The 21,812-nt window shown below is 47.6% G+C and overlaps 11 protein-coding genes across 11 annotated transcripts; 6 read left to right on the forward strand and 5 right to left on the reverse strand.

Moving 5' to 3' along the window:
- Positions 1–108: 108 nt before the first annotated feature.
- Positions 109–1,455, forward strand: cia1 (iron-sulfur cluster assembly protein CIA1; the record flags this gene model as incomplete). The annotated part of the gene is made up of 1 exon (XM_056923499.1): positions 109–1,455. The coding sequence occupies one exon, from the start codon at positions 109–111 to the stop codon at positions 1,453–1,455; it is 1,347 nt and encodes a 448-aa protein (XP_056781536.1).
- A 322-nt stretch (positions 1,456–1,777) lies between these two features.
- kexA (serine-type carboxypeptidase kexA) lies at positions 1,778–3,691 on the reverse strand (the record flags this gene model as incomplete). Its single annotated transcript, XM_056923500.1, has 3 exons — positions 1,778–3,142; positions 3,222–3,588; positions 3,681–3,691. 3 exons carry the CDS (start codon positions 3,689–3,691, stop codon positions 1,778–1,780), a joined length of 1,743 nt encoding a protein of 580 aa, XP_056781537.1.
- A 997-nt stretch (positions 3,692–4,688) lies between these two features.
- Positions 4,689–5,738, reverse strand: N7478_007287 (SAM-dependent methyltransferase; the record flags this gene model as incomplete). Its single annotated transcript, XM_056923501.1, has 5 exons — positions 4,689–4,745; positions 4,830–4,948; positions 5,010–5,120; positions 5,246–5,263; positions 5,417–5,738. 5 exons carry the CDS (start codon positions 5,736–5,738, stop codon positions 4,689–4,691), a joined length of 627 nt encoding a protein of 208 aa, XP_056781538.1.
- A 698-nt stretch (positions 5,739–6,436) lies between these two features.
- Positions 6,437–7,160, forward strand: N7478_007288 (endosulfine family protein; the record flags this gene model as incomplete). The annotated part of the gene is made up of 3 exons (XM_056923502.1): positions 6,437–6,472; positions 6,532–6,615; positions 6,771–7,160. The coding sequence occupies 3 exons, from the start codon at positions 6,437–6,439 to the stop codon at positions 7,158–7,160; spliced, it is 510 nt and encodes a 169-aa protein (XP_056781539.1).
- A 1,845-nt stretch (positions 7,161–9,005) lies between these two features.
- On the reverse strand, positions 9,006–10,399 carry N7478_007289 (ICE2 family protein; the record flags this gene model as incomplete). Its single annotated transcript, XM_056923503.1, has 2 exons — positions 9,006–9,809; positions 9,878–10,399. The coding sequence occupies 2 exons, from the start codon at positions 10,397–10,399 to the stop codon at positions 9,006–9,008; spliced, it is 1,326 nt and encodes a 441-aa protein (XP_056781540.1).
- A 1,342-nt stretch (positions 10,400–11,741) lies between these two features.
- N7478_007290 (Zn(II)2Cys6 transcription factor domain-containing protein) lies at positions 11,742–11,984 on the forward strand (the record flags this gene model as incomplete). The annotated part of the gene is made up of 1 exon (XM_056923504.1): positions 11,742–11,984. One exon carries the CDS (start codon positions 11,742–11,744, stop codon positions 11,982–11,984), a length of 243 nt encoding a protein of 80 aa, XP_056781541.1.
- A 711-nt stretch (positions 11,985–12,695) lies between these two features.
- N7478_007291 (amino acid permease/ SLC12A domain-containing protein) lies at positions 12,696–14,441 on the forward strand (the record flags this gene model as incomplete). Its single annotated transcript, XM_056923505.1, has 3 exons — positions 12,696–13,872; positions 13,920–14,260; positions 14,319–14,441. The coding sequence occupies 3 exons, from the start codon at positions 12,696–12,698 to the stop codon at positions 14,439–14,441; spliced, it is 1,641 nt and encodes a 546-aa protein (XP_056781542.1).
- A 705-nt stretch (positions 14,442–15,146) lies between these two features.
- On the forward strand, positions 15,147–16,290 carry N7478_007292 (MYG1 family protein; the record flags this gene model as incomplete). The annotated part of the gene is made up of 2 exons (XM_056923506.1): positions 15,147–15,202; positions 15,276–16,290. 2 exons carry the CDS (start codon positions 15,147–15,149, stop codon positions 16,288–16,290), a joined length of 1,071 nt encoding a protein of 356 aa, XP_056781543.1.
- Positions 16,291–17,011: 721 nt separating this feature from the next.
- On the reverse strand, positions 17,012–17,581 carry N7478_007293 (Yae1 family protein; the record flags this gene model as incomplete). The annotated part of the gene is made up of 1 exon (XM_056923507.1): positions 17,012–17,581. One exon carries the CDS (start codon positions 17,579–17,581, stop codon positions 17,012–17,014), a length of 570 nt encoding a protein of 189 aa, XP_056781544.1.
- A 181-nt stretch (positions 17,582–17,762) lies between these two features.
- N7478_007294 (methionine--tRNA ligase MES1) lies at positions 17,763–19,769 on the forward strand (the record flags this gene model as incomplete). The annotated part of the gene is made up of 2 exons (XM_056923508.1): positions 17,763–17,896; positions 17,966–19,769. 2 exons carry the CDS (start codon positions 17,763–17,765, stop codon positions 19,767–19,769), a joined length of 1,938 nt encoding a protein of 645 aa, XP_056781545.1.
- A 348-nt stretch (positions 19,770–20,117) lies between these two features.
- sonA (putative nuclear pore complex protein (SonA)) lies at positions 20,118–21,346 on the reverse strand (the record flags this gene model as incomplete). The annotated part of the gene is made up of 2 exons (XM_056923509.1): positions 20,118–20,945; positions 21,083–21,346. The coding sequence occupies 2 exons, from the start codon at positions 21,344–21,346 to the stop codon at positions 20,118–20,120; spliced, it is 1,092 nt and encodes a 363-aa protein (XP_056781546.1).
- Positions 21,347–21,812: the final 466 nt, after the last annotated feature.

Raw genomic sequence — 21,812 nt, forward strand, 5'->3', positions numbered from 1 at the left:
GCAGTATCAACCTCACAACTTTAAAATTTCCCCCTCCAACTTCACCCTCGACTCTTTCCTCCTTCCCTCCCTCTATTTCTTCTCTCCGCTCCTCTCCTTCAATAAACCATGACATCTCCGACCCTCACACTTCTATCGGACTTAACCCCTCCATCCTTAGAGCGCACTTGGCTCACAGCACCACACCCCACTCTCCCCATCGTCGCAACCTGTAGCTCCGACAAAACTGTGCGGGTATACTCCCTCACAAACTTCAAACTCCTCTCAACTATCTCAGGCGGGCACAAACGGAGCGTCAGAACATGTGCCTGGAAGCCTCACATTAAAGGCGAAAGCGTATTAGCCACCGGCAGCTTTGACGCAACTGTCGGCATCTGGCGACGATGGGATAACTACGGCCGTACCGAAGACGAAGCTACTGGATTGGGACTTTCTAGTGGTGCCGATGGAGTCGGGAAGGGTTCATCAAATGCCAATGCTGCGGATTCTGGAGATGATGATGCCGAGGATATCGATGAGGAAGAGTGGCGCTTTGCAGTGCTTCTGGATGGTCATGATAGCGAGGTGAAGTCTGTTTCATGGTCGCCGTCTGGAATGTTACTGGCTACTTGTGCGAGGGATAAGTCTATTTGGATCTGGGAGGATTTGGATGATGGGGACAACAACTTTGAGACCGTTGCCGTTATGCAGGAGCATGCTGGAGATGTTAAATGTGTTGCTTGGCATCCTGCTGAGGAATGTCTTGCTAGTGGCGGGTATGATGATACTATCCGGCTTTGGCGTGAAGATCTCGATGATTGGGGCCAGGTGACTTGTCTCAAGAAGCATGAGGGCACGGTGTGGTTCTTAGATTGGGAGGGAACTGAAACTACGCCTAGTTTCCGGGGATCAACGAATGAATCGTCGCTACGGTCCAGATGGGCGGAACAGCGTGCGCTTTCTGGTCCTAGACTTGTCTCTTGCTCGGATGATAAGACTGTTCGGGTTTGGCGTCGCTTGCCGAAGGCGAATGGCGATGAACCGGGAGCTATGTCATCTGCTGCTACTGGTATTCCAAGTATTATTCGACCGACTGGAACAGATGAAAACTGGGAGGAGGATGCTTTGCTGCCGCATGCGCATGAATTGGCGATTTATGCTGTTGCGTGGAGTCGGCGGACCGGTCTTCTTGCGTCTGTTGGTGCTGATGGACGAATTGTTCTATATGAGGAGCGTGTTGTTGCGTCTCCTGAGTCTGATGCCGATGTTATGGATAGTGAGCCTGCGGCGGAGAAGTCTTTGCTGCGGACGGAGTGGACTATCGTTTCTGTGATTGATGGTGCTCATGGCCTATATGAGATGAATCATGCTGCTTGGGCTAAACGGGCGGATCGTGGATCTACGGAAGAGGAAGAAGATGTCCTGGTCACAACTGCGGATGATGGCAGCGTTAAAGTGTGGACGTTGCAGCGGTAAAAATGAAAGATAAAATGTACCTCATTCATGTGTGGTATATCTAACTAAGTATCTAGACCTGGTTGAAGCATATAAAATTCTTTGCATCAACTATATAGTTGAAAGGATCATGTCAACATCATAAAAATTTGATATATTGAGTCTATTGATTAAGATTTCAATGAATACGCCTTTGTACAGATGCACACCATAGCTAACCTGCCAGGAAATGAAGACCGACCCAGAATGGATAATGAAACAAGAAACATCCAAGATAGAGAGTACAAAAGATAAAAAAGCAAATCCATTAAATACTTCACACGACATGACGTGATAATTCGGATCATAAAGGATCGGTATGCTTATCGTTTTCTACTGTGGGTTGTCGAGAGTCCACATGAGAAGAAGAAGCGTCGTCGTCACTTTCATCACCGACGGAGTATTGGTCTCGGTGAAGACCAGGCGAGTGCAATTCGTCCAACTCAGATTCATCAAAATCGCCGGCTTGAACTCCAACTCCACCGGATCGCTTGTTCTGGAACCGATCTAATATGGATCCAGCACGCATCTCCATATCCATATCTTGGGCTCGAACACCACGGTAGCCCTTGTGAGATCGACGACTGCGCCAGATAAAGAAGCCCCAGACTGTGACACCAATGATAACAACCACCAGAATAGCTTCGCCGGATTTGGCGTACGCGTGCATTTCGGTGTCTTTGATCTTTTGCTTTTCTTCCTCCTCGGCAATTGTGCTGTTGGGGTGGCCACCCACAGATGTCTGGGGTAGCTTTTCACCATCAATACGAGAATCGGCGGGACGTCCACCGATGCTACCAATGTCTACATTCATGAAGCGGTCAAGCATATCACGAGTTTGACGAGGGGCGTCGAAAGGAACCATATGACTCGAGTTGTAGAAAAGGACGTAAGTCAGGTTACGGGCATGTTGATAGATACCAGCCGGTTCACCTTCGAAAGTCCAGTCATGGCGCGGGGCCCATACTCCAGGCGCAGTCTCAAAGCCAGTTCCATCCTTCCATTTCATGTTATGAATGTAAGTTTCTGTTCCAATGTGATTGCAAATCAGATCCTGGTCACCACTGAAGAGAAGAACGTTGACTCCTGATTCGATGAGGCCAGGAATCAATTTGCCGGCGGCGGTGGAATTCGAGGCAGACAAGGCCCCATGCACATGACCATCGCATTCCTCCCAGCCAGTCATCTTTTCTGGATTGAGATTCAACGCCTGGACGACATCCTTTCGTCGGAGGTATGGCGTGATATATTTCAGATCTGGGGGCCAGGAATAGCCACAGGAGGAATCTCGAAGACGAATGTCGTACATATTGAGGCACGAGTCATCGCCCTTCTTGGTTAGATCGAGTATCTGCTCCAATACGAATTCGCACTTTGCGACGCTAACTTGTTTCCTGGTATCCTCGTCTTCCAGCTCGGTCAAACATGAGTTGTGTAGAGACTCCACTTTCTGGTAAACGTCTGTGCCCTTCTTGATTACACCTTCACGCGCGGCATATTCAAAATACGACGGGTATTGCGTTGGACTCATCCAGCCATTTCCAATAAGTAAACCTTTCAGCGGCCATTTCTCTTGAACATCCTGTGAGATCGCCTTGTTGCGATCTTTAATAGCCTTGGCGATATATGGGATGTATTGTCCTGCATAAGATTCGCCAGCCAAGTATATCTATAAGAGACCAAACAGTCAGCAAAGAAGCCAGATCCAACGATTGTGGCCAGAGACCAAAGAAGTATAGAATACGCACATCATCCCTCTCAAACTCTGGGAACATTTCAAAGAATCGATCCAAGAAAATCATGAAATGCGCTGCCATCGCCTCCATATTATGAACATAGTTTTTCTTGTCTGTGTTGAAGTAACTCAAGCCGGTGCCGATGGGCTGGTCGACAAAGAGCAGATTGGCGAACTCATCCCACGATCCCTGGTTGTATTCTAACGTATGATCATCCTTCAGTCGATACGGGCCAACCTCCATCAAAGCTCCATCCATAGAGCTACAGCCCGGGCCGCCATTTAGCCAGATAACTGTACGTTGTCGGTTCGCGATGTGATGGTTCTGGAAATGCCAGAAGAAAAGGTTGCCGTTTGACTCTGGGTCGACTTCGATGTGTCTATTGAATGTTTGCGATTAGAGCTATATCCCTTTGTTTTTGCCTTTTTTTTCTTTACTTCGTTCAAAAACCAAGGAATTTTTTAAGCTTACCCAGCATGCATCTTCAGAAGAGGGCCTTTCGGCGCCCCTGGTAGATCGTGAACATAATAATCAGCGGCCGAGAGAGCAGCTGTAACTGTTGGTGCTAGCAACAAGGAAAGCCCCCATGATAACATGGCTAGGGCCCCGCCCCTCTTGGAACAAGGGAGCGAGGGTATCGAAGACATATCCAATAGCTTCCGATACCAGCGGACTTGTGCACTTTGTGGGTGTTGCTGCTAGTTGTTGTGTTTCAGTGAGGGAAGGGCTCGGTGTTGTTGGAGAGGTCCGCGACGGATTTGGTATGACGAGGTCAAGCGCTCATCGGATAGCGGGGCGGAGAAAGGAATGGGGGCGAAGGACGCCGGAGGGAATAGAGAAGGAAATTATGGAGGGCGAGATTCAAACTGTTTCTGCTTCGATATCCAGGGGAAATATCAGGGACAAATCGATTAAGTGGAAAAAGGGACTCGAGATGACGGGACAGAAGCGGGTTTGGCTGGCGTGGCCTGGACTGGTTATGTAATGTATACTGTACTGGTATTCTATGTTAAATACCAATAGTCTTTCACCTCAGCGTGGGCTCGTATTGAAATTCTTCGTACCATACAGCCACATTACATAACCTGTTACAATGCCCAGCTCAAATGCCCCGATGCCCTTTTTGGGACTCTATAGATGCGCCCAGGTGGGCTTATTGAGAACTGTTTTAGGGGAAATTGATCCCTGAGGATGGAATATCTCTTTATCTCTTTCAATCAGTATCACTAAGAGCAGGCCACTCTCGATGTAGTCAAATCAGGCAACTCCATATTCTCTCATCTGCAGGATCATCAACTTCAAACACTGAAGCTACCTATAGCAGAGGGGTCTAAGGACCTCGGCATTGGATTTACCGAATAACTATAACTCTAAGTATAAACAGATCATTATAAAAAGATTTCATTTCGTCTTGCTCATTTCTCTATATTATTTTACTCCCTTTTTTTAACTCACACCAGTGGGTTGATTAACCCGATCTTAGAAAAGATCACCAACACTTTTGTCGGCGTCATTTTTAATCAGATCCACCATCCCCTTAAGTGGATATTAGCCATGTCCATTGCAAAATAGGTACTAGCGTCTGTGTCAGGGGAGGGCTTAGGGGCTTAGGTAGCTTACATCAGGCATGATCGGCTCGTTATTAGCATCTTTGACGTAGCGGAAGGGCATTTCAGTGCGTTCATGTTCGTTGATTAGAATTTCCGGGTAATCGACATAGGGGATTTCCTCCAACGGGACTGAAACAAAGTTAACAAGTGAACCTTGGAATCCACCTAAAACGGAAGAATTGGGAATTACCTTTCTCGTGCACCACCATGCGAGTTACTCGCACGGCGGTATCTGTGGTCATTTGCTTGGGGCCGAGTCGGCGACCAACGTAACCCTTTTTGCGGAGTTCAGACGTGCGATCTACAGGGAGTTAGTTGATTTCTTCTTTCTTCTTTTTTCTTCCTTCTTCTTTCTTCGGGTTTGGGCTGTATAAAAGATCTTGAAGAGCATAGCCCTGGATATATGATAGTATATATCAGACATACCTCTTGGGGGATCATCACCTGACGGTTCATATTAAGTTAGCTTATAGTTTCTTTTTAATGAAATGTTCAAAATTCTTTTTGGTTTGAATGCACACAATTATAAAAAGAAGAAATGGCGAATAACCAAAAAAAAACCAGCAGAAAAGAAACAGAAATAAAAGGGAATCATACCAAGAATACCGCCGAACAGAAACACATCAAAGGTGTCACCATCCTCCGGGCTCAATTCCACCTTAGCCGACGGATCCAATAGACAAACCTTGTCCTTGCGATCCGCAAAGATCTCTTCAACACTGCGTTGCTCCACCTCCAATCCGCGGGTGGCGGCGAGGTCAGCGGGCATCTGCAGCTCGGCGGGCACAGAACTCAGTAGGAATCGAGCCCCGCGGTCATGCGATTCGCGAGCAATGGCAGCATATTCCAGTGCAGACCACGGGCCCAGCTCGGGATCCAAGTGTTCAACCACAAAAGCCCGGGTCGTCTGATCAGCCATGGCGCCGGAAAAAAAAAGGGGAAATGGGGAAATGAGGGTTTGAACTGGGGGAAAAGAAAGACGGGAAAACTATGATCGAGGGAAGAAGAGTTGGTAGAGTTCGCGGGCCCACACACATCCGGGTTACAGTCGAGGCAATTGACAGTTTCAAGTTGGAAGGGAGGATTAGTTTCTATTAATTCTTATAGATTCTCAATATTTACCGAGTCTCTTCTTTTCCAACTTGAATTATATTCATTGGTTTGAACTACTAGTATGTCTCCTTAGATACCTATACTATGTATACTAGAGTATAATGATCTCCTTGATGACGTACAGTGTTTGCCTATGTTCGCCTCACAAAATAAAGGGATTTAATAATGATCCGATGATTCATGTTTCTATATTTGAATTTCATATTGAATTGTTTCTTCTTCGAAATCTCCCTTATAATTGAATCCAGTGTGATCCCTCCCTGCATAAGTAAAAGTACCGAGTTTCTTCAACAATTGGGCTGCACCGGATAGTCTGTTATCGATACCGAGACTCCCATTGACCTTCCACCTCTCCTCCTCCAGTTTCTCGAGCTTCTCCCAACTTTCTCTCTTTCAAACCCACTTCATCGTCCCAATTTTATCTCCATACACTTCTTTTCACCCTTGAAGTCCTTCAATAACCATCGCTCCCTTCATCTCTCCCCTTGAGAGAATCCGCCCACCATGAATCCCCACCAACAGAACAAGATCGATATCAACGTGAGTCGCAACACTCCCCACCATGAAATATGTCTTGACACTCAAATCTCCCCTTCTAGGCCATGACCCCAGAGGAACAGAAACTCTTCCGTCTGTACGGCAAGATGCCCAACAAGAAGGATCTCCTGCAGAACAAGCTCAAGGTGAGTTCTAACCCCTCCCCCTCGCACATAGCTGTGAATCCTTCCACCGCGGGGTTCCCCTTTGTCAATCTTTTAATTATTATCATTATGATTTCTTTTTTTCAAAATCAAATTCTAATCAACTCTTTCTTTTTTTTCTCTTCTTCTCTAAATAGGAACGCAAATATTTTGACTCAGGCGACTACGCCCTCAGCAAGGCTGGCAAAGCTTCAGATGTCGGCGTAACCAACATCGGCTCCCAACACCCCGTCCCCGAGAATATCCCACACTTAACCGCTACCTCCCCCGGTGCCAATAACCCTGCTACTGCGACTGGCAATGGTAGTATCAGTGCTCAAGGAGGCCAGCAGATCCCTGGTAGCATTAGCGGTCACCCGGGCTCGGTCGGGTTTCAGAGCCGCAGTCCCATTAAGGAGGGCAGCTTTCTGAACCGGGGTACTAGCATCAGCGAGGGCTCAGCTGGTCCTGATCTGCAGGATAAGGAGCCTAGAGAACCCAGTGTGAGCCCCCCGCCTGCTCGAGAGGGTGTACCTATTCGCCGGTGATTGACCAACTCTTCACTTGATGCATTGCATGGATATCTTATGGGGTTTTCTTTTATTATCTTTTCTGTCTTTTTCTGCTTCTGCTTCTGCTTCTGCTTCCTCTTCTTTAGTTTGATTTTCAATTTCTTTCGATTTAAATGACTTATTCATTTTGGGAGGGGTTTACTGCCTTATTTCTCTTATGTGCTTATGTTCAAAAGCCTGGCGCTATGGAATACCTCGAGGGATGAGGTGTATTGCGGGACAGGGCAAGAGAGTATCATCGATATTGGTACATGGGGTGATACATTTACAAACTCGAAAAAAAAGAAGAGGAATTGGAGTATGATTGTGATCGGTTCATATTGAGTCTGAACCTGAAGTCGATTGATCTCTATGGAACATCAGCGCGTTGTGGCATTGGTCTCCTCCCTTTCTGCTTGTTTATATGGATTAGTTCCGATTATATTTTGCATTCGATGTATTCATTTCTACAGACTACAGTCTACAGACTACAGTCTTTTCCACTTTGCCTTGTATCATTCAAGGCTCCAAATACTTATTTGTATGCCCTTCTGTAATTGTGTGGAGCGTTATCCTATCTAAATTGTCGATATCAAATCATATGCCTACTGCAACAACCGACACAAGAATAACAAATTGCTATGCCTGTAACTGTTTCTAGCGCAATTAAATAATTATTTATACCTTAGCATGAGATAGAGTTGGATGTCTGTTCATATTCATGACTGTCAGCATGCAGCATGCAGTCCTTATCGGGCGGGGAAATTCTAGATCATCACATCATCACACAAAAGGGTTACGAGACTCAGCTTACAATTTCCGATATAGAGTGGATGCTCTTATCCTACGACGTCATGTATATATTTCTAAAAATGAATGTAGATGATTAAAGAAGTTTCTCTATTCAAAAAGCCCCAAGGGGACTGCGGGGTGGGGTAGAAAAGGAAATACCCAGGTATCCTATGTACAAGAATTGTGAACTGTGAGCAAGAGGAATGGAACACATTACGGAGGATGAGGGAAAAGTAAAATGCCAAGCTTCAACTAGCCAGAGTGCAAAAAAGAACTGTAGATAAGCCAGGCTAGATGGGAGAAAACACAGGGTATAAGCTGGCAGTCGTGAATAGGAAGGTGTGATAGCAAGAACATAGCAGCTGGTATCATGGGGTCATGAGAAGAAGTTGAAAAGGATGAAGACTGAAAGAGAAGCAGATAAAACGGTAAAAGAAAATGGATGAGAAGCTAGGAAATCTCATCAAACCCGACCAGAGTGGGAACTAATGAGGGGGGTAAAGTGAGAAAATTGTATTTTCAATGGCGTTGATGGTGATCCTCCAACATGACGATTGGAGATAAATTGGATGAGGAACACTAGCCATGTAGCCAAGGGGCTTTGAAGGGAATATGGGGGTTCCAAGGTGTGCGCATAGCACTGGAAAAGAAGTCTGTAGATGAAGACAAGAGGTGCGCCATTTTGGTTGGTCGCGAGAGCGACTTCATGGGCAACTCGTCACTGTTAAACCAAGACTGGCGGTTCTTGGAATGGAAAAGACCTCGAAGCAAAGGGGGGGGATTCAAGGAAGCGAGACCAGCTCTTCGGACGGGATGAAGTTTTATAAAATGGCCCAGTAGGACTTGGTCAGAAAGATAAAGACTAACGTCGCGTTTTACGGCAGACACGTTTGTCGGGGATCGCTTGAATCGAACATGGTCTTTCACCTCGGAATTTTGGACACAGTTGATGGTCAGAGATCAGGACACTTAGATCCATTCTTAGAAGGGGCATCACTCGAAACATGAATGCATGCCACCCCTTGGTCACTCTGTAGGCTTGCGTTTCCCTCAATCAGTCTTCCAGTGACCAGCCAGACCATTATCAAGATCATCGTTCTCCCCAAGCCAGAGCTCCACTGCGTACAGCGCTGTAGTGCAGGCTAGATTGATCCATCGCCAAAGGTTGCCCCCTTCAATACCTTGAACATCCCACCACTCGCCGTCTCCTCCCATTGCTTGTGAGGTGGTTGAGAAATGCTGCATCAGGAGACTGGTGTAGACGGCAATGAGAATGGACGGAGAGAAATAGCTCAAAAACGCAAGGGCCTGACCAGCTGCATCTGAGTCCTCAAGAGAAGCCTCCTGCGACAACGCACGGGCTCCAGATTCTCGTACCGCGGGGATGATCCGTGTTGATGCATACAGAACAAGCAGTCGATAAGAGAGCGAGATCAGAACCGAGGGAGTGACGGCACTGAAGACAGCGGTGATCACATTGAAAGCTGCATGGATGATCGAGGGGAGGAGCGATAGAGCGTGCATGAGTGTGGAGTACGACGCCATGAGAATCGGTGGAAGCGGGGGAAAATCGCCAGCTTGTGTAGGAGACGGGACTTGCTCCAGAGGGTATGAGGGCTGGTAGTCAGTAAAGATCTGGTAGATGCAGAGAACAATGTAGGCGAAAAGCAAAGAGCTCTCTACTGGATTTCCGCGCCCGCTACCAATACCCCAAGCACACAGAATGACCGCGCAAGTGATAGAGACACCGATGAGGGCCGCATCCACGTTGGAGATCTCAGGGAACTGAAGGACGCGCCAAAGGAAATATACGGAGCTGGAGATGATAGTCGCGGATAGAACGAGGAGACCGATCTGTTCGGATTCAGGTTAAAATTTTGTGAGAACAGCCAAAAGGGAGAGAACAAAGTGAAATTACATACCATCCAGCTATCGCTGCGCCCGCCACGATTCACAAGCCATCGGGTGATTTGGCCTGCAGCTTGGATAACCAAAAGACTGCAGAACCCCTCTGCCAACTGGAACACGGGTGTAGACCATCGCAGAAGTCGATCCCAGTTCCCTAGAGTCGCTGATTCGACCAAGCCACCCCGACCAAAGAGCCATTCCTGAATAGAACCATCCTGGGCGTGATTTCCGGTAAAGGTGCGCTCTACCCATCCACTGGCATTATCCGGGTCGACAGAAAAGCGATTCAGGGACCAAATTAACAGAATCGGGATCAGAATCCATTGTGTGGAGCGAACGAGAGTGACGATTGACGCGCGAACCCATGAGCGATCCGGGGTGGTGAGGCGCAATAGTGAAAAGAGGAAGTAGAAGGTCGCTAGGGATAGGGAAAAGGCCAGACCACACGTCTTCCCTCCCACGTCAAAGGCCAGCGGGATGGAGGAGACGGTGACGGCGAGGAAGATGGCCGACGAGAAGACCCGGAATAGCCACATTCGGGGGGTAGGGGCGCACGAGGGCGGAGAGATTGGCTGTTGGAGTGAGTTGCAGAAGGTGAAGGGAAGAGAGGGGGGAGTTGAAGAGGCACACGAGCGGGCTGTTTTTGTATTATTTTATTTTTTCTCTTTTTTTCCCTTTTCGAGCTTATCTCTGGATTTCACGTGGGCTTTGAGATAAATTGAAGGGTGTATAACCCTTGTGTGTTAAAAATTAGAGAATAAAAAAAGAATAAAAATCAAAAGAGAGGTCTATAGACAAAGAGAAGATTCAAACAAACTTGAATGTCAATGAGGTTTTTTTTGTTGCTGAAGAATCAAGCGCGATTTGCTTCTATGTGTGTCGTGCTAAGGGAGTCTCGACTGGCGGTCAGAGCGCCATCATCGAGCAGAATCTCGTAATAAGGAAGATGAAGAGGAATAGTATAAGAGACAGAGAGAATAAAGTTCTATTTTAAAAGAAGCTGAAAGAAGTAGTAGAATTCAATATACTTAGTATATTTGCTCTGCAGCATTGGGCTATATCGACCTGATCTAAACTCGCATAAATACCAACTGCCGAGGCGGGATGGTATGTTATGTATGTGAGTGGAATGTGGGCCAGGAGTAAATGATAATGATGGTTATAAAGGACAGTCAAAACGGTGTCTATGATATAGAGCTGACATCAATATATATTACTACTATCTGTGTTCAGTTTATAAAGCTTAGAAGTTGTTCAAGTTTGTTATTTTTAACGAGGGAGATGGTATTGCAGGGGAAGTTCCATTGTGCAGATGTGGGGTTCAAGTTTGAACATAATAATGGCACCCTACTTACTAACTGTATAGTATATATTAATTAGTTAACTTAGTTACCTAGATCTAGCCCTTAGTAATCTTCTACCGAATCCATCGATTATGATTGGCCGTTCTTCAAGTCTCCTCCACTAGTACTACAATTAGTACGCCACCACCCTGGCCTTATATACCCCAGTATCTCTCTCCTGGAAGACGTACATTTACTTCAGAATCTTTCTTTCTAGCGGGTAGGGATCCAGCAACCATGGGTTTATCTTGATTTTACTCGATAATGAGACATTCAATAAAACAAATCTATTGATTTGACTTAATGACCCAGCCTACTTGCAAATGAAGATAGTCTGTCAAGGCAAGGCTCGCAGGTAATTCACTAATTAGGGTAGCGCCACTCAGTGTCCCTTCTAACTTGGCCCCCATCACCACTCAAGAATAACAAAGCAAACCATCAATGCCGTGAGATAACCGCCAAAGAAACAAATAGAGCAGTTGTACTCTGTTAGGTGATGGTCTCGAGGCACTGACTCCCTTAGGAACAGACAATCATGTCAATGATGATTGCCAAACGCAAGCGCGCGAAGAAGGCATGCATCCCCTGCCACCAACGCAAGAGAAAGTGCGACGCAGAATACCCATGTGGCACATGCACGAGCTACGGATATGATTGCAAATATGCCAACGATGACACAGCTAGCACCGTGAGTAGTGGCGGACAGGCAGCACCTACGACCAAGCGTGTGAGCCTCGATAGCGGAAATATTATGACGAGCGGGACCTCTGTCAAATAGGAGATCAGGGGTATAGAGATATCCAGTCTGCGTCTGAATTTATAAGGGGACGGTCATGTCTCTCCTGTCCAGAAAAGAAATTCAAACCAACAAGTCACTTCGATCCAAACTCAACACAAAAGTTCAAGCAGCCATGCCAATTCCATCACCAAGCCCGATCATAAGTACTAATTTGTATTAAAGCTTATATCTCCATGCATTAATATTTCAGCCAAGCTATTCCCCGCATCCACATATAGACAGCCAATTCGCCTCGGAGGCCTTGCCGATGCTAATCTCCAAAAGGCATCATGACCACTTCAAAGTCCTCGACTATACCCACAGATCATGGCCCCAGAGAACTGGTAGCGGAAACTTTGTTCAAATTCACCAAAGCTGATAAGTAGCCCTCCAATAGCCTTTCAGCTTGGGCCCTCGAACTATCTATACTCGTATCTCTGGCCCGTCGAATAGCGCGGAATCAGAGATAACTAGCCCTTTCAACTACCTTTACCCCGCATGTCCCGGAACTTGAATCTCCAAAGCTCATTATTATCCGCTCACAGGTCCGGGGCTTTGTAGAGCCGACATGGCTAGTGTAGTTGGGTCTAAATGATTAAAACAGCAGTGTGATCCGGGTGTGTCTTCGGAGTATAATCCGCTGCAGAAGATTCCTATAAATTCCCATTCTTCTCTTCATCAGCACACCGAACTCAAAATCAGAAATGCAAGATGAAGAAACCAGAAACTAACTCAGCTGATGATATTCAGCCAGACACCATGGCTGATTTTGCCGTGGGAGATGTCACACATGAAGGGAAAATGGCCCTCGAGCTGAATCATGGTGGTCGAGGTGCCACTCAACGTCGCTTGAGAAACTACCAAGTGACCATGATAGGATTTTGCAGTGGAATTGGCACTGGTTTATTTATTGGAACTGGCTCTGCATATACAAAGGCTGGACCGGCTGGGCTCTTCCTTTCTTATTTCATAGTAGGAATGGTTTTATGGTGTGTTATGCAAAGTATTGCTGAACTGGCAACTCTATTCCCTACAGCCGGATCTTTCCCTCACTGGGCTACTCGCTTCATTGACCCAGCAGTGGGATTCTCACTGGCAATCTCATATGGTTATTGCTTTACTATCGCTATAGCCACTGAAACTTCTGCTGCTGCAATCATCGTGTCCTTCTGGTCAGATATCTCGCCTGCTGTAGTTGTGACTGTCAGCCTTGTTTTGATCCTTTCTATCAATTTGATGAGTGTCCGCTTTTATGGAGACTCAGAGGTCATTGGAGGTGCTGTGAAAGTTACTTGTTTCATTGGATTAATTTTCGTGTCTATCGTCATCACTGCTCGGGATAATATAGGCTTTCGCTACTGGCATGACCCCGGCGCATGGACGAATTACGATGGCATTACTGGGCCAAAGGGCCACTTTTTAGGTTTTTTATCATCCTTTGTTAATGCTGCATTTACCTATATTGGTATCGAAACTGTTGTCATTACTGCTGGCGAGTCGGTAAATCCTCATTATGCAATTCCCAAGGCAGCTCGCTATATCACTTACCGCATCGCATTCTTCTACATCCTCGGGGCCTTTTTGATCGGATTAATCGTCGATCCCAGAAATCCAGATCTTACAGCTGGCTCCTACAATGCAAATGCGTCGCCATTTGTTATTGCTATAAAGTCTGCCGGAATCAATATCTTGCCATCTATTGTCAATGCGTGTATCTTGGTCTCCGCTTGGTCTGCGGGCAATTCATACTGCTGGGTCGGTTCTCGAATGATTCTAGCCATGACTACAGACCGGCATCTACCTCAGTTCTTTGGAAAGGTCACTAAGAAGGGAGTACCTTATGTTGCTGTGATTACGTCTTGGTTATTCGGACCTCTAGCATACCTGAGTGAGTTTCTCTTTTGCTCATACTCAGACTAGAGCTGACCTCCGCAGGTGTCGGCACTGGAGGAGCATCGCAAGCCTTTGCATGGCTCCAAAGCCTGGGAACTATGGCAGGATTGATAGCATGGGCCATTCTTTGTGTTTGCTATATTCGCTTCTACGCCGGGCTTAAAGCTCAAAACGTCAGCCGGGATACTCTTCCTTGGAAATCGCCATTTCAACCGTATATAGCTTGGTTTGGCGCTATCGGAGCCACTGTTATTCTACTCATTACCGGATTCTCCGTCTTCATTAAAGGTCACTGGTCTACGCAAACCTTCATATCTTCATACATTGGGATTCCGATTTTTGTTGTGCCTCTTATTGCCTGGAAGGTATGGCATCGCACGAAAGTAAGTGATCTTTATTGCTCCACTGTTTTTATTCAGCATTTAGGACTAATTGTCGCAGTTTGTTTCTGCCTCGGAAATGGATATTTGGTCAGGACGCCTTTTGGAGGGGGAGATCGAAATACCCGTCGATCCAAGCCAAGAAAAACGCACTTGGAAGCGCATATTGGACATGATTGTCTGATACTAGATCAGGTTAAGTGGGAATAGGAAAAATTCTTGTCTCCTTCCTGACTTCAACTGCGGGGATACTCGTATTCTTAGTCCTACAATGGATTAGCTGGTCCGAGTCACGAGCTACAAGTCTGGGGAAATAAAACCTGGGGAAGTGGGGAACTAAGCCGAGCGGGGGCTAAACTTTGGCTTGTGGCTGTTAGTACCTTGGTAATGGGTCCTTTAGGAGACAGCAAAACCTCTCATTTGAGACAAATGGAGGCTCTTCTCAGTCTTATAGACTCCCGCATTCCGACCATATGACAAGACTTAGAATTGTGTTACGTTGATCATTGACTTGGGTGTACCTAGTTTGAATTTCCGGTTAATACTGCTCTTCGGAAGAAATCGTACTTTCGTCAGCGGCAAATATGGTCCAAAGGCTTCAGAGCACAATGAGGTTTGCTAATATCTTCTCAAATTCAGTAATAGCAGTATAAGAAGCCCACAACATCAGAGATTTAGAACATGCCTCTAAGTTTGTCACTTTGGGATTCTCCAGAGTAAAGATGATGACTAACCCCGTATTCATTTCTGTCACATGACCTAGACAGCCCTATTGCAGGGCCCTTATTTCCCGATATGGACCACCCCGCTGATAAGCTGGACCAGCCAGATCGAAGCAAATCATAATCGCATTCTCTTGTACATGCTACGATTCCATCGATTCTTCAAAATGGCTGAAAACGTGGCAAAGAAGCTCAAGACATCTCCCGTGATTGGAACCCATAAGTTTGTCATCCCATTGGCTAAATAAATTCCTTTCTTCCCATAAAGAACCTGGGACTAACAAGCTCCAAATTAGTGGTCACTTCCATGCGGATGAGGCTTTAGCAGTCTACATGCTCCGCCTGCTGCCCGCCTATGCTTCCTCCCCGCTAATCCGCAGTCGCGACCCAGCCCAGCTGGAGACTTGCCACACCGTGGTTGACGTGGGTGGTGTGTACGATGCTGAGACCAACCGTTATGACCACCACCAACGTACCTTCGACACTACCTTCCCGCAGCACAACACCAAGCTCTCGTCTGCGGGCCTGGTTTACATGCACTTCGGCCGTGCTATCATTGCCCAGTATCTGTCCCAACCCCAGGAACACCCGGATGTCGACTTGCTGTATGAGAAGCTCTACACAGACTTCATCGAAGCTATCGATGCCAACGACAACGGTATCTCCGCCTACGATCCCGCCGCAATCTCAGCTGCCAATCTGGAGAAGCGCTTCAAAGATGGTGGCGTCACTCTTGCCTCTATCGTCGGCGACATGAACAACCCAGACCCTACTAGCCCTGCCGGCGAGCCCCAGGACGAGGACAGTCTGTTCGGCCGAGCCAGCACCCTCATCGGTAACGTTTTCGCTCGCAAGCTACACCACGCCTGTAACTCTTGGTTGCCAGCCCGTACTACCGTCGGCACTGCGTACCAGGCTCGTACCGAGGTCCACTCCTCTGGTCGCATTATTGTCTTCCCTCAGGGCGGTGTCCCATGGAAGGAGCACCTGTACAACTTTGAGAGCAACGATACCACCGGTGGTGCTCAGGTTTACTATGTTTTGTACCCTGAGAGTGCTGCTGAGGACTCTAAGTGGCGTGTGCAGTGCGTTTCCGAATCTGAGGGTAGCTTTGTCTCTCGTAAGCCTCTTCCCGAGAGCTGGCGCGGTGTTCGCGACCAGGACTTGGATAGTGTGATGGCTGCGGAGGCTGAGAAGGCTGGCCGTGAGAAGATTCCCGAGGGCGCTATCTTCGTTCACGCTAGTGGATTCATTGGTGGCCATAAAACTAAGGAGGGTGCTATGGCTATGGCTATTCGTGGCTTGGAGTAATAGTTTTGAAATGACTTTGAAACGGATACAAAATATAAAAAAGTTATAATGATTGTTGTTATGATATGGAATGGACTTTATAGTGATCGTACCAACCAAAAAGAACGAACTCCCAGTTTTTATTACAATTGGAAGATTGCATTAGAGCGAATTTTACTAAATTACACTTGGGCTCTGTCTGCAACTTTTAAGATTCCTCTCTGTATATCGGGAAATTGCTGATATTGTATAAACTAAAACTTATTGGATTTGTTCAGAAGACGTTTCCTTCGTGTGGCTATTCTAGTAGCCACATTCGACTGGAAGCACTATCGTTCCAATTTGTAATATATAATCGGTCACAGTTCATGAACATGCTTTGCTAACACATTTTTTGAGGCAGACAATTCTTGCAGATATCTTACAAGGCGACTGAGAAGACGGCAGATTGTCTGTCGCTCCAGCAAACATTGATCAACGGCCTGAACAGCGTGCCTGTCATGCTGGCGCATTAAGGCGAATAGATATGACGGGCAGTTACCGTCAGCTTGGGCCAATGGGCGCTGCAATTGGCCAGAGATTTGTGTCGCCTTCGGAAAGATTTGTGTCGTGAATGTTCTTGCTGCCCAAGACTGTTGAGTATGCGAATCCTTCCGGAACTTTTGGGTGTGATGTGCCAATGGCAACATGCGGTGGATGGGCGCTGGCATTCCAGCAGCTTTGCATATGTAGATAGCCTTGTTCAATGACGAAAGCTCAATGAACTAATGTCTTCAATACTGCCCGTTCCATCTCCTGGCTTTGTGAAATCCTTGGCAGTGGATCGGGCACTCAATGGTTCTTCGCTTTCGCCCATAGCTCGTTGGATAAGCTTGGCTTTCACTGCAGCACCTCTCAAACGCTCGTCGACATCGTTGACGGCCTCCTCGGTGTTTCTCATGTCTAGAGTGGCTGGATCCACCAGCTCCAGTAATGTGGCAAGGTTTCTTGTCAGACGAGTGCTGTGTGCTGGGATTTTCGGCATAGCATTGCATATCGATGGGTCAAGCGATAAGGTATCTTCTTGTTTGACTTGATGTGGCATCAGTCCAGTTGTTTCATCTGGTTTGCTTTCGGCCAGTCGCTGTGCCCAGACAAGGGCCTTGCCATACAGCCGGCCCATCTCCACAAATTTCTCGAAGCCGTTTTCCACGGCGAAGACGCTGCCTTCCGTGTAGCCCGCTTCGGCGCCATCGGCGACGCCCAACTTGTAGCCTTCATTGTAGAATTGCTCCTCCAAATCAAGGAGGCTGTCCAAGATATTTGAGTCCATGGCTTTATATAGACTAATCCAATTCAGATCGCAAGTAAGGGGTAGTAGTTGAAAATCTATGAGTCAAAAATTGGATTCAAAGGAATTTTTGATATGCGGGGCGGGTGTCACGAGCTGATAAAGCCCGCTTTTTTTCGATTTTCCGCTTTCCCCTCCATCACACCCATCTTCATACCACAATATGGCTTCAGAACCAATCTTGCCAAAGGATGGCGAGCGCAATATTCTCATCACTAGCGCACTGCCATACGTGAACAATGTGCCTCATCTGGGCAACGTTATCGGCTCTGTCTTGAGTGCCGATGTCTTCTCGAGGTATGAGTCAAGCGCATGACCCCACCAATGGAGTCGTGAAGGAAGCTAATAACTAATCCCTCGGAATAGATACCACAAAGCTTCTGGTCACCGAACTTTATACATTTGCGGAACCGACGAGTATGGCACAGCGACGGAGACAAAGGCATTGGAGGAGAAAGTGACTCCGGAGGAGCTTTGCGCCAAGTACAACAAGATTCACCAGGAAGTCTATGAATGGTTCAACATTGGATTCGACCACTTCGGTCGTACCCCTACCCAAAAACACACAGAGATCTCTCAGGCTATCTTCAAGCGTCTGCATGAGAACGGATTCCTGGCTGAGCGTACTGCCCAGCAGCCATTCTGTGAACAGCACGGTTCCTTCTTGGCGGATCGATATGTCGAGGGTGAATGCCCCCGTTGCCACTACGAGGATGCGCGTGGAGACCAGTGCGACAAGTGCGGAAACCTTCTCGACCCCTTCGACCTTATTAAGCCTCGTTGCAAGCTCGACGGAGCTACTCCGGTGCTGCGCGATACGAAACATATCCATTTGCTGCTAGACAAACTTCAACCGGAGGTCGAGAAGTGGGCACACGGATCAATTTCCAAGGGCGACTGGCCTAAGAACTCCCGTGTTATCACTGAATCCTGGTTGAAGGAGGGATTGAAGGACCGTGGTATTACTCGTGACCTGAAGTGGGGTGTTCCTGTTCCACTGGAGGGCTTTGATACTAAGGTGCTCTATGTGTGGTTTGAGGCTTGTATCGGATACCCTTCCATTACTGCCAACTACACTGATAACTGGGAGCTTTGGTGGCGCAACCCTGAGAACGTACAACTCTACCAATTCCTGGGTAAGGACAACGTGCCTTTCCACAGTGTTATCTTCCCCGCTACCCAGATCGGTACCCGTGACCGTTGGACTATGAACCACCATCTGAGCGCTACTGAATACCTACAATATGAGGGCGGCAAGTTCAGCAAGTCCCGAGGAATTGGTGTTTTCGGTAACAGCGCTAAGGAGACTGGTGTGCCTGCTGATGTCTGGCGTTACTACCTGCTGAAGAACCGCCCAGAGACCGGAGACACCTTCTTTGAATGGCGTACATTCGTTGATGCCAACAACAGTGAGCTGCTAGCCAAGCTGGGTAACCTCGTCAACCGAGTTGTTAAGCTTGTTGCTGCTTCCTACGGTTCCGTCATCCCAGAGTTTACCTACCCAGAGAGCTTCAATCCCTTCTTTGAGGAGGTCAACACTCACCTCCGCCAATATATCGAAGAGATGGAGAGCGTCCACCTTCGTGCTGGTGTCGTTACTGCTATGCGTATCGCTGAGGCTGGTAACGGTCTCATCCAGGCAAACCGTCTGGACAATGCCCTGATTGCCAACGAGCCCGAGCTTGCTGCTGCCGTTGTCGGAGCTGTCGTTAACCTGATTCACCTGCTCGCTGCTGTGTTCTCCCCCTACATGCCTGCGACTTCCGTATCCATCCTCGAACAGTTGAATGTTCCTGCTCTATTGATCCCAAGTCTGGAGAGTGTCAACAACGGTGGATGGAAGGGCGAAAGCATCAAGCCAGGCCACCAAATTGGCAAGGCCAAGTACCTCTTCTCCCGAATTGACCCCAAGAAGGCTGATGAATGGCGTGAGCTGTTCGGTGGTTCCCAGGCTGAGCGAGCTCAGAAGGCAGAGGATGCTGCTAAGCTTGCTGCTAAGAAGGCCGCTGCCAAGGCTAAGAAGAAGGAGAAGAAGGCCAAGGGTGCTACTGGTGTTGAGGCTACTGCTAAGGGCGGTGCTGAGTCTGCTAGCGCTGTTGCGGAGGGATCTGAAGATGCCGTGCAGAAGGTCACGGATGGTGTTGCTCAGGTCTCGCTCCCTACATCCTAGATAGGAGAAGTGAAAGAAAGAAATAGAACGATTTTTTCGTTTGTAGCCTACATGTACGCGATAGTTCACTATCAACTTGAACCCTCCAAGTACACACCGAAAGAAACCATAGTGGTAAATCTTTTTATTTCTATCTAGAGTAAACGATAAAAAAAAAGCCGCAGCAGGCCACGCAAGCTAAGTAGATTTCAGCCGATCCCATTTGCAATTCGGGTTTAAAAAAATACATGCGCCGATATGATAGGGAAAAAGTTTCATTAAATGCTCATAGCGCCAATCGCTCCACGAAGGTACCGGGAGGCAAGCCCGTCCTCTCCCCTTTCTCTCTCTTCCTTTTTGAGATTTCATCTATCGCTTCCGAGTGGGCGGTCGAGGCTTAGTCTCATCTGGGCCCACAGGATGAAGCATGATCTTATTCTGGGCGCCCTGGGTATTGGAAGCGTAGCCCTTACTCCAGTCATAGCTGATGGAGTAAGCAAAGATACTACCGTCGCGGTTGAAGGCAGTGCTGGAGATCGGGCCTCCAACCATTGGGTAGCCCTTGAGGCGGTGCTTGGCGTCCTTGTCCCAGAAGTGGAAAGTACCATCGCTTCCGGCGGTGCTGAAGGTGCCATGCACGGGGTGGAAACAGATAGAGTTGACCGAGTAGATGTTGCAGAGGTCGCGATTTGTAGGGTTCTCACGGTGACACTTGAAGGAGAAATTGGAGGCAGAATCCTTTTCTTCGACGTACTGGATGGCGCAACGGCCTTCGATACTACCCACTGCGAATCCGGTGGCATCGGCGAAGCAGCTGACTACCCGCGTCTGCCACTTGAGGGGGGATTGCATGGTCTTGTAGAATTTGGTAGGGTTGTCGAGGTTCACGATGTTGATGTAACGGTCAGCCGTGCCGATGACTAGGAGCTTGTTCTTGACATCCATTGTGTATACACGTTCCTGACAATCGATATTGGCGATGGGGTTCTGTTGTCGCAGATCCCAGTATTTGACGGTCTTGTCCCATGAGCCAGTTACCAGGAGTGGTGAACCTCCTACGGATGGATTGGGGAACATATGGCAGGCTCGAATGGGGGCATCGTGTTTGGCGACTGGTACTGGGGTAGTGCTACCAGCTCCGAGGTCGAGCATTTTGGCCATGTTGTCAGCACCTACGCCGACGACCTTGGATCCATCCTGGAGAACGAGATGTTAGCTTGTTCATTTGTACATACATCTTGAAGGGGCGAGTGGAAAAAGCTTGAGGCAATGAAAAGTGGGAAATGGAAGAGAACAGACAGAAAAAGAAAAGCTCATGAAGCAAGGATACATACCGGAGACCAGCAGCAATTCATGACAGGGCCATCCATGTTCAACATTGCCTTTCCTTCACTTTGGCCGTTGCCGCCAATTTCATAGATGCGGACTTTGTTGTCCCATGATGCGACAGCGAGATGGTCTGAGGTAGGCGAGAATCGAAGATCAGAGATACTGTCCTCAGGAGGCTGGCTGACCGTGACATCCTTCGAGATATCACCGGTAGTGTTGGTTTGGCCGGCTGTTGTGGCTGCCGGAGCAGCAGAGCCAAAGAGGGACATCGGAAAGAGTGTAAGAGGACAAGCTCTTGTATGCGGTGGTGTGGAGGTGGATGATGAAAGGAGTAGTGGTGATGGAAAGAATCAGTGGTGTTCTTTCAAAGCTTGCCGCACCCGAATATTGAACGGGGGGAGATGTGGAGAGAGGGAGAAGCAAGGTTGCTGAGAGCCGCGTGCTAGAGCTGGAAAAAGTGACTGCGCGGAACTCGAACGTCTTGGGATGCGCGACGTGGTGGCAGAAAACAGCTTCTACCGCCTTCCTATTTGGTTATTTTCCTAGGATGAGCAAAATCAAGGTGAAAATGTAAGCGAAGGTTGTATGAAGAGATCTTTGAAGAGAAAAGAGCGTATATTGATTGCTTGGGTGTTTTATTTGTATTTGTTATGGGGAGTATGGTTACTATCTTCAGAGCTGCAACTACATAGTCATCACTTAGTGTACTCAGGTATATGGTGGCCGGCATGCATA

Source organism: Penicillium angulare (assembly GCF_028827245.1).
Source record: "Penicillium angulare strain IBT 27051 chromosome Unknown utg000004l_segment0_segment0, whole genome shotgun sequence".
Lineage (NCBI taxonomy): Eukaryota > Fungi > Ascomycota > Eurotiomycetes > Eurotiales > Aspergillaceae > Penicillium > Penicillium angulare.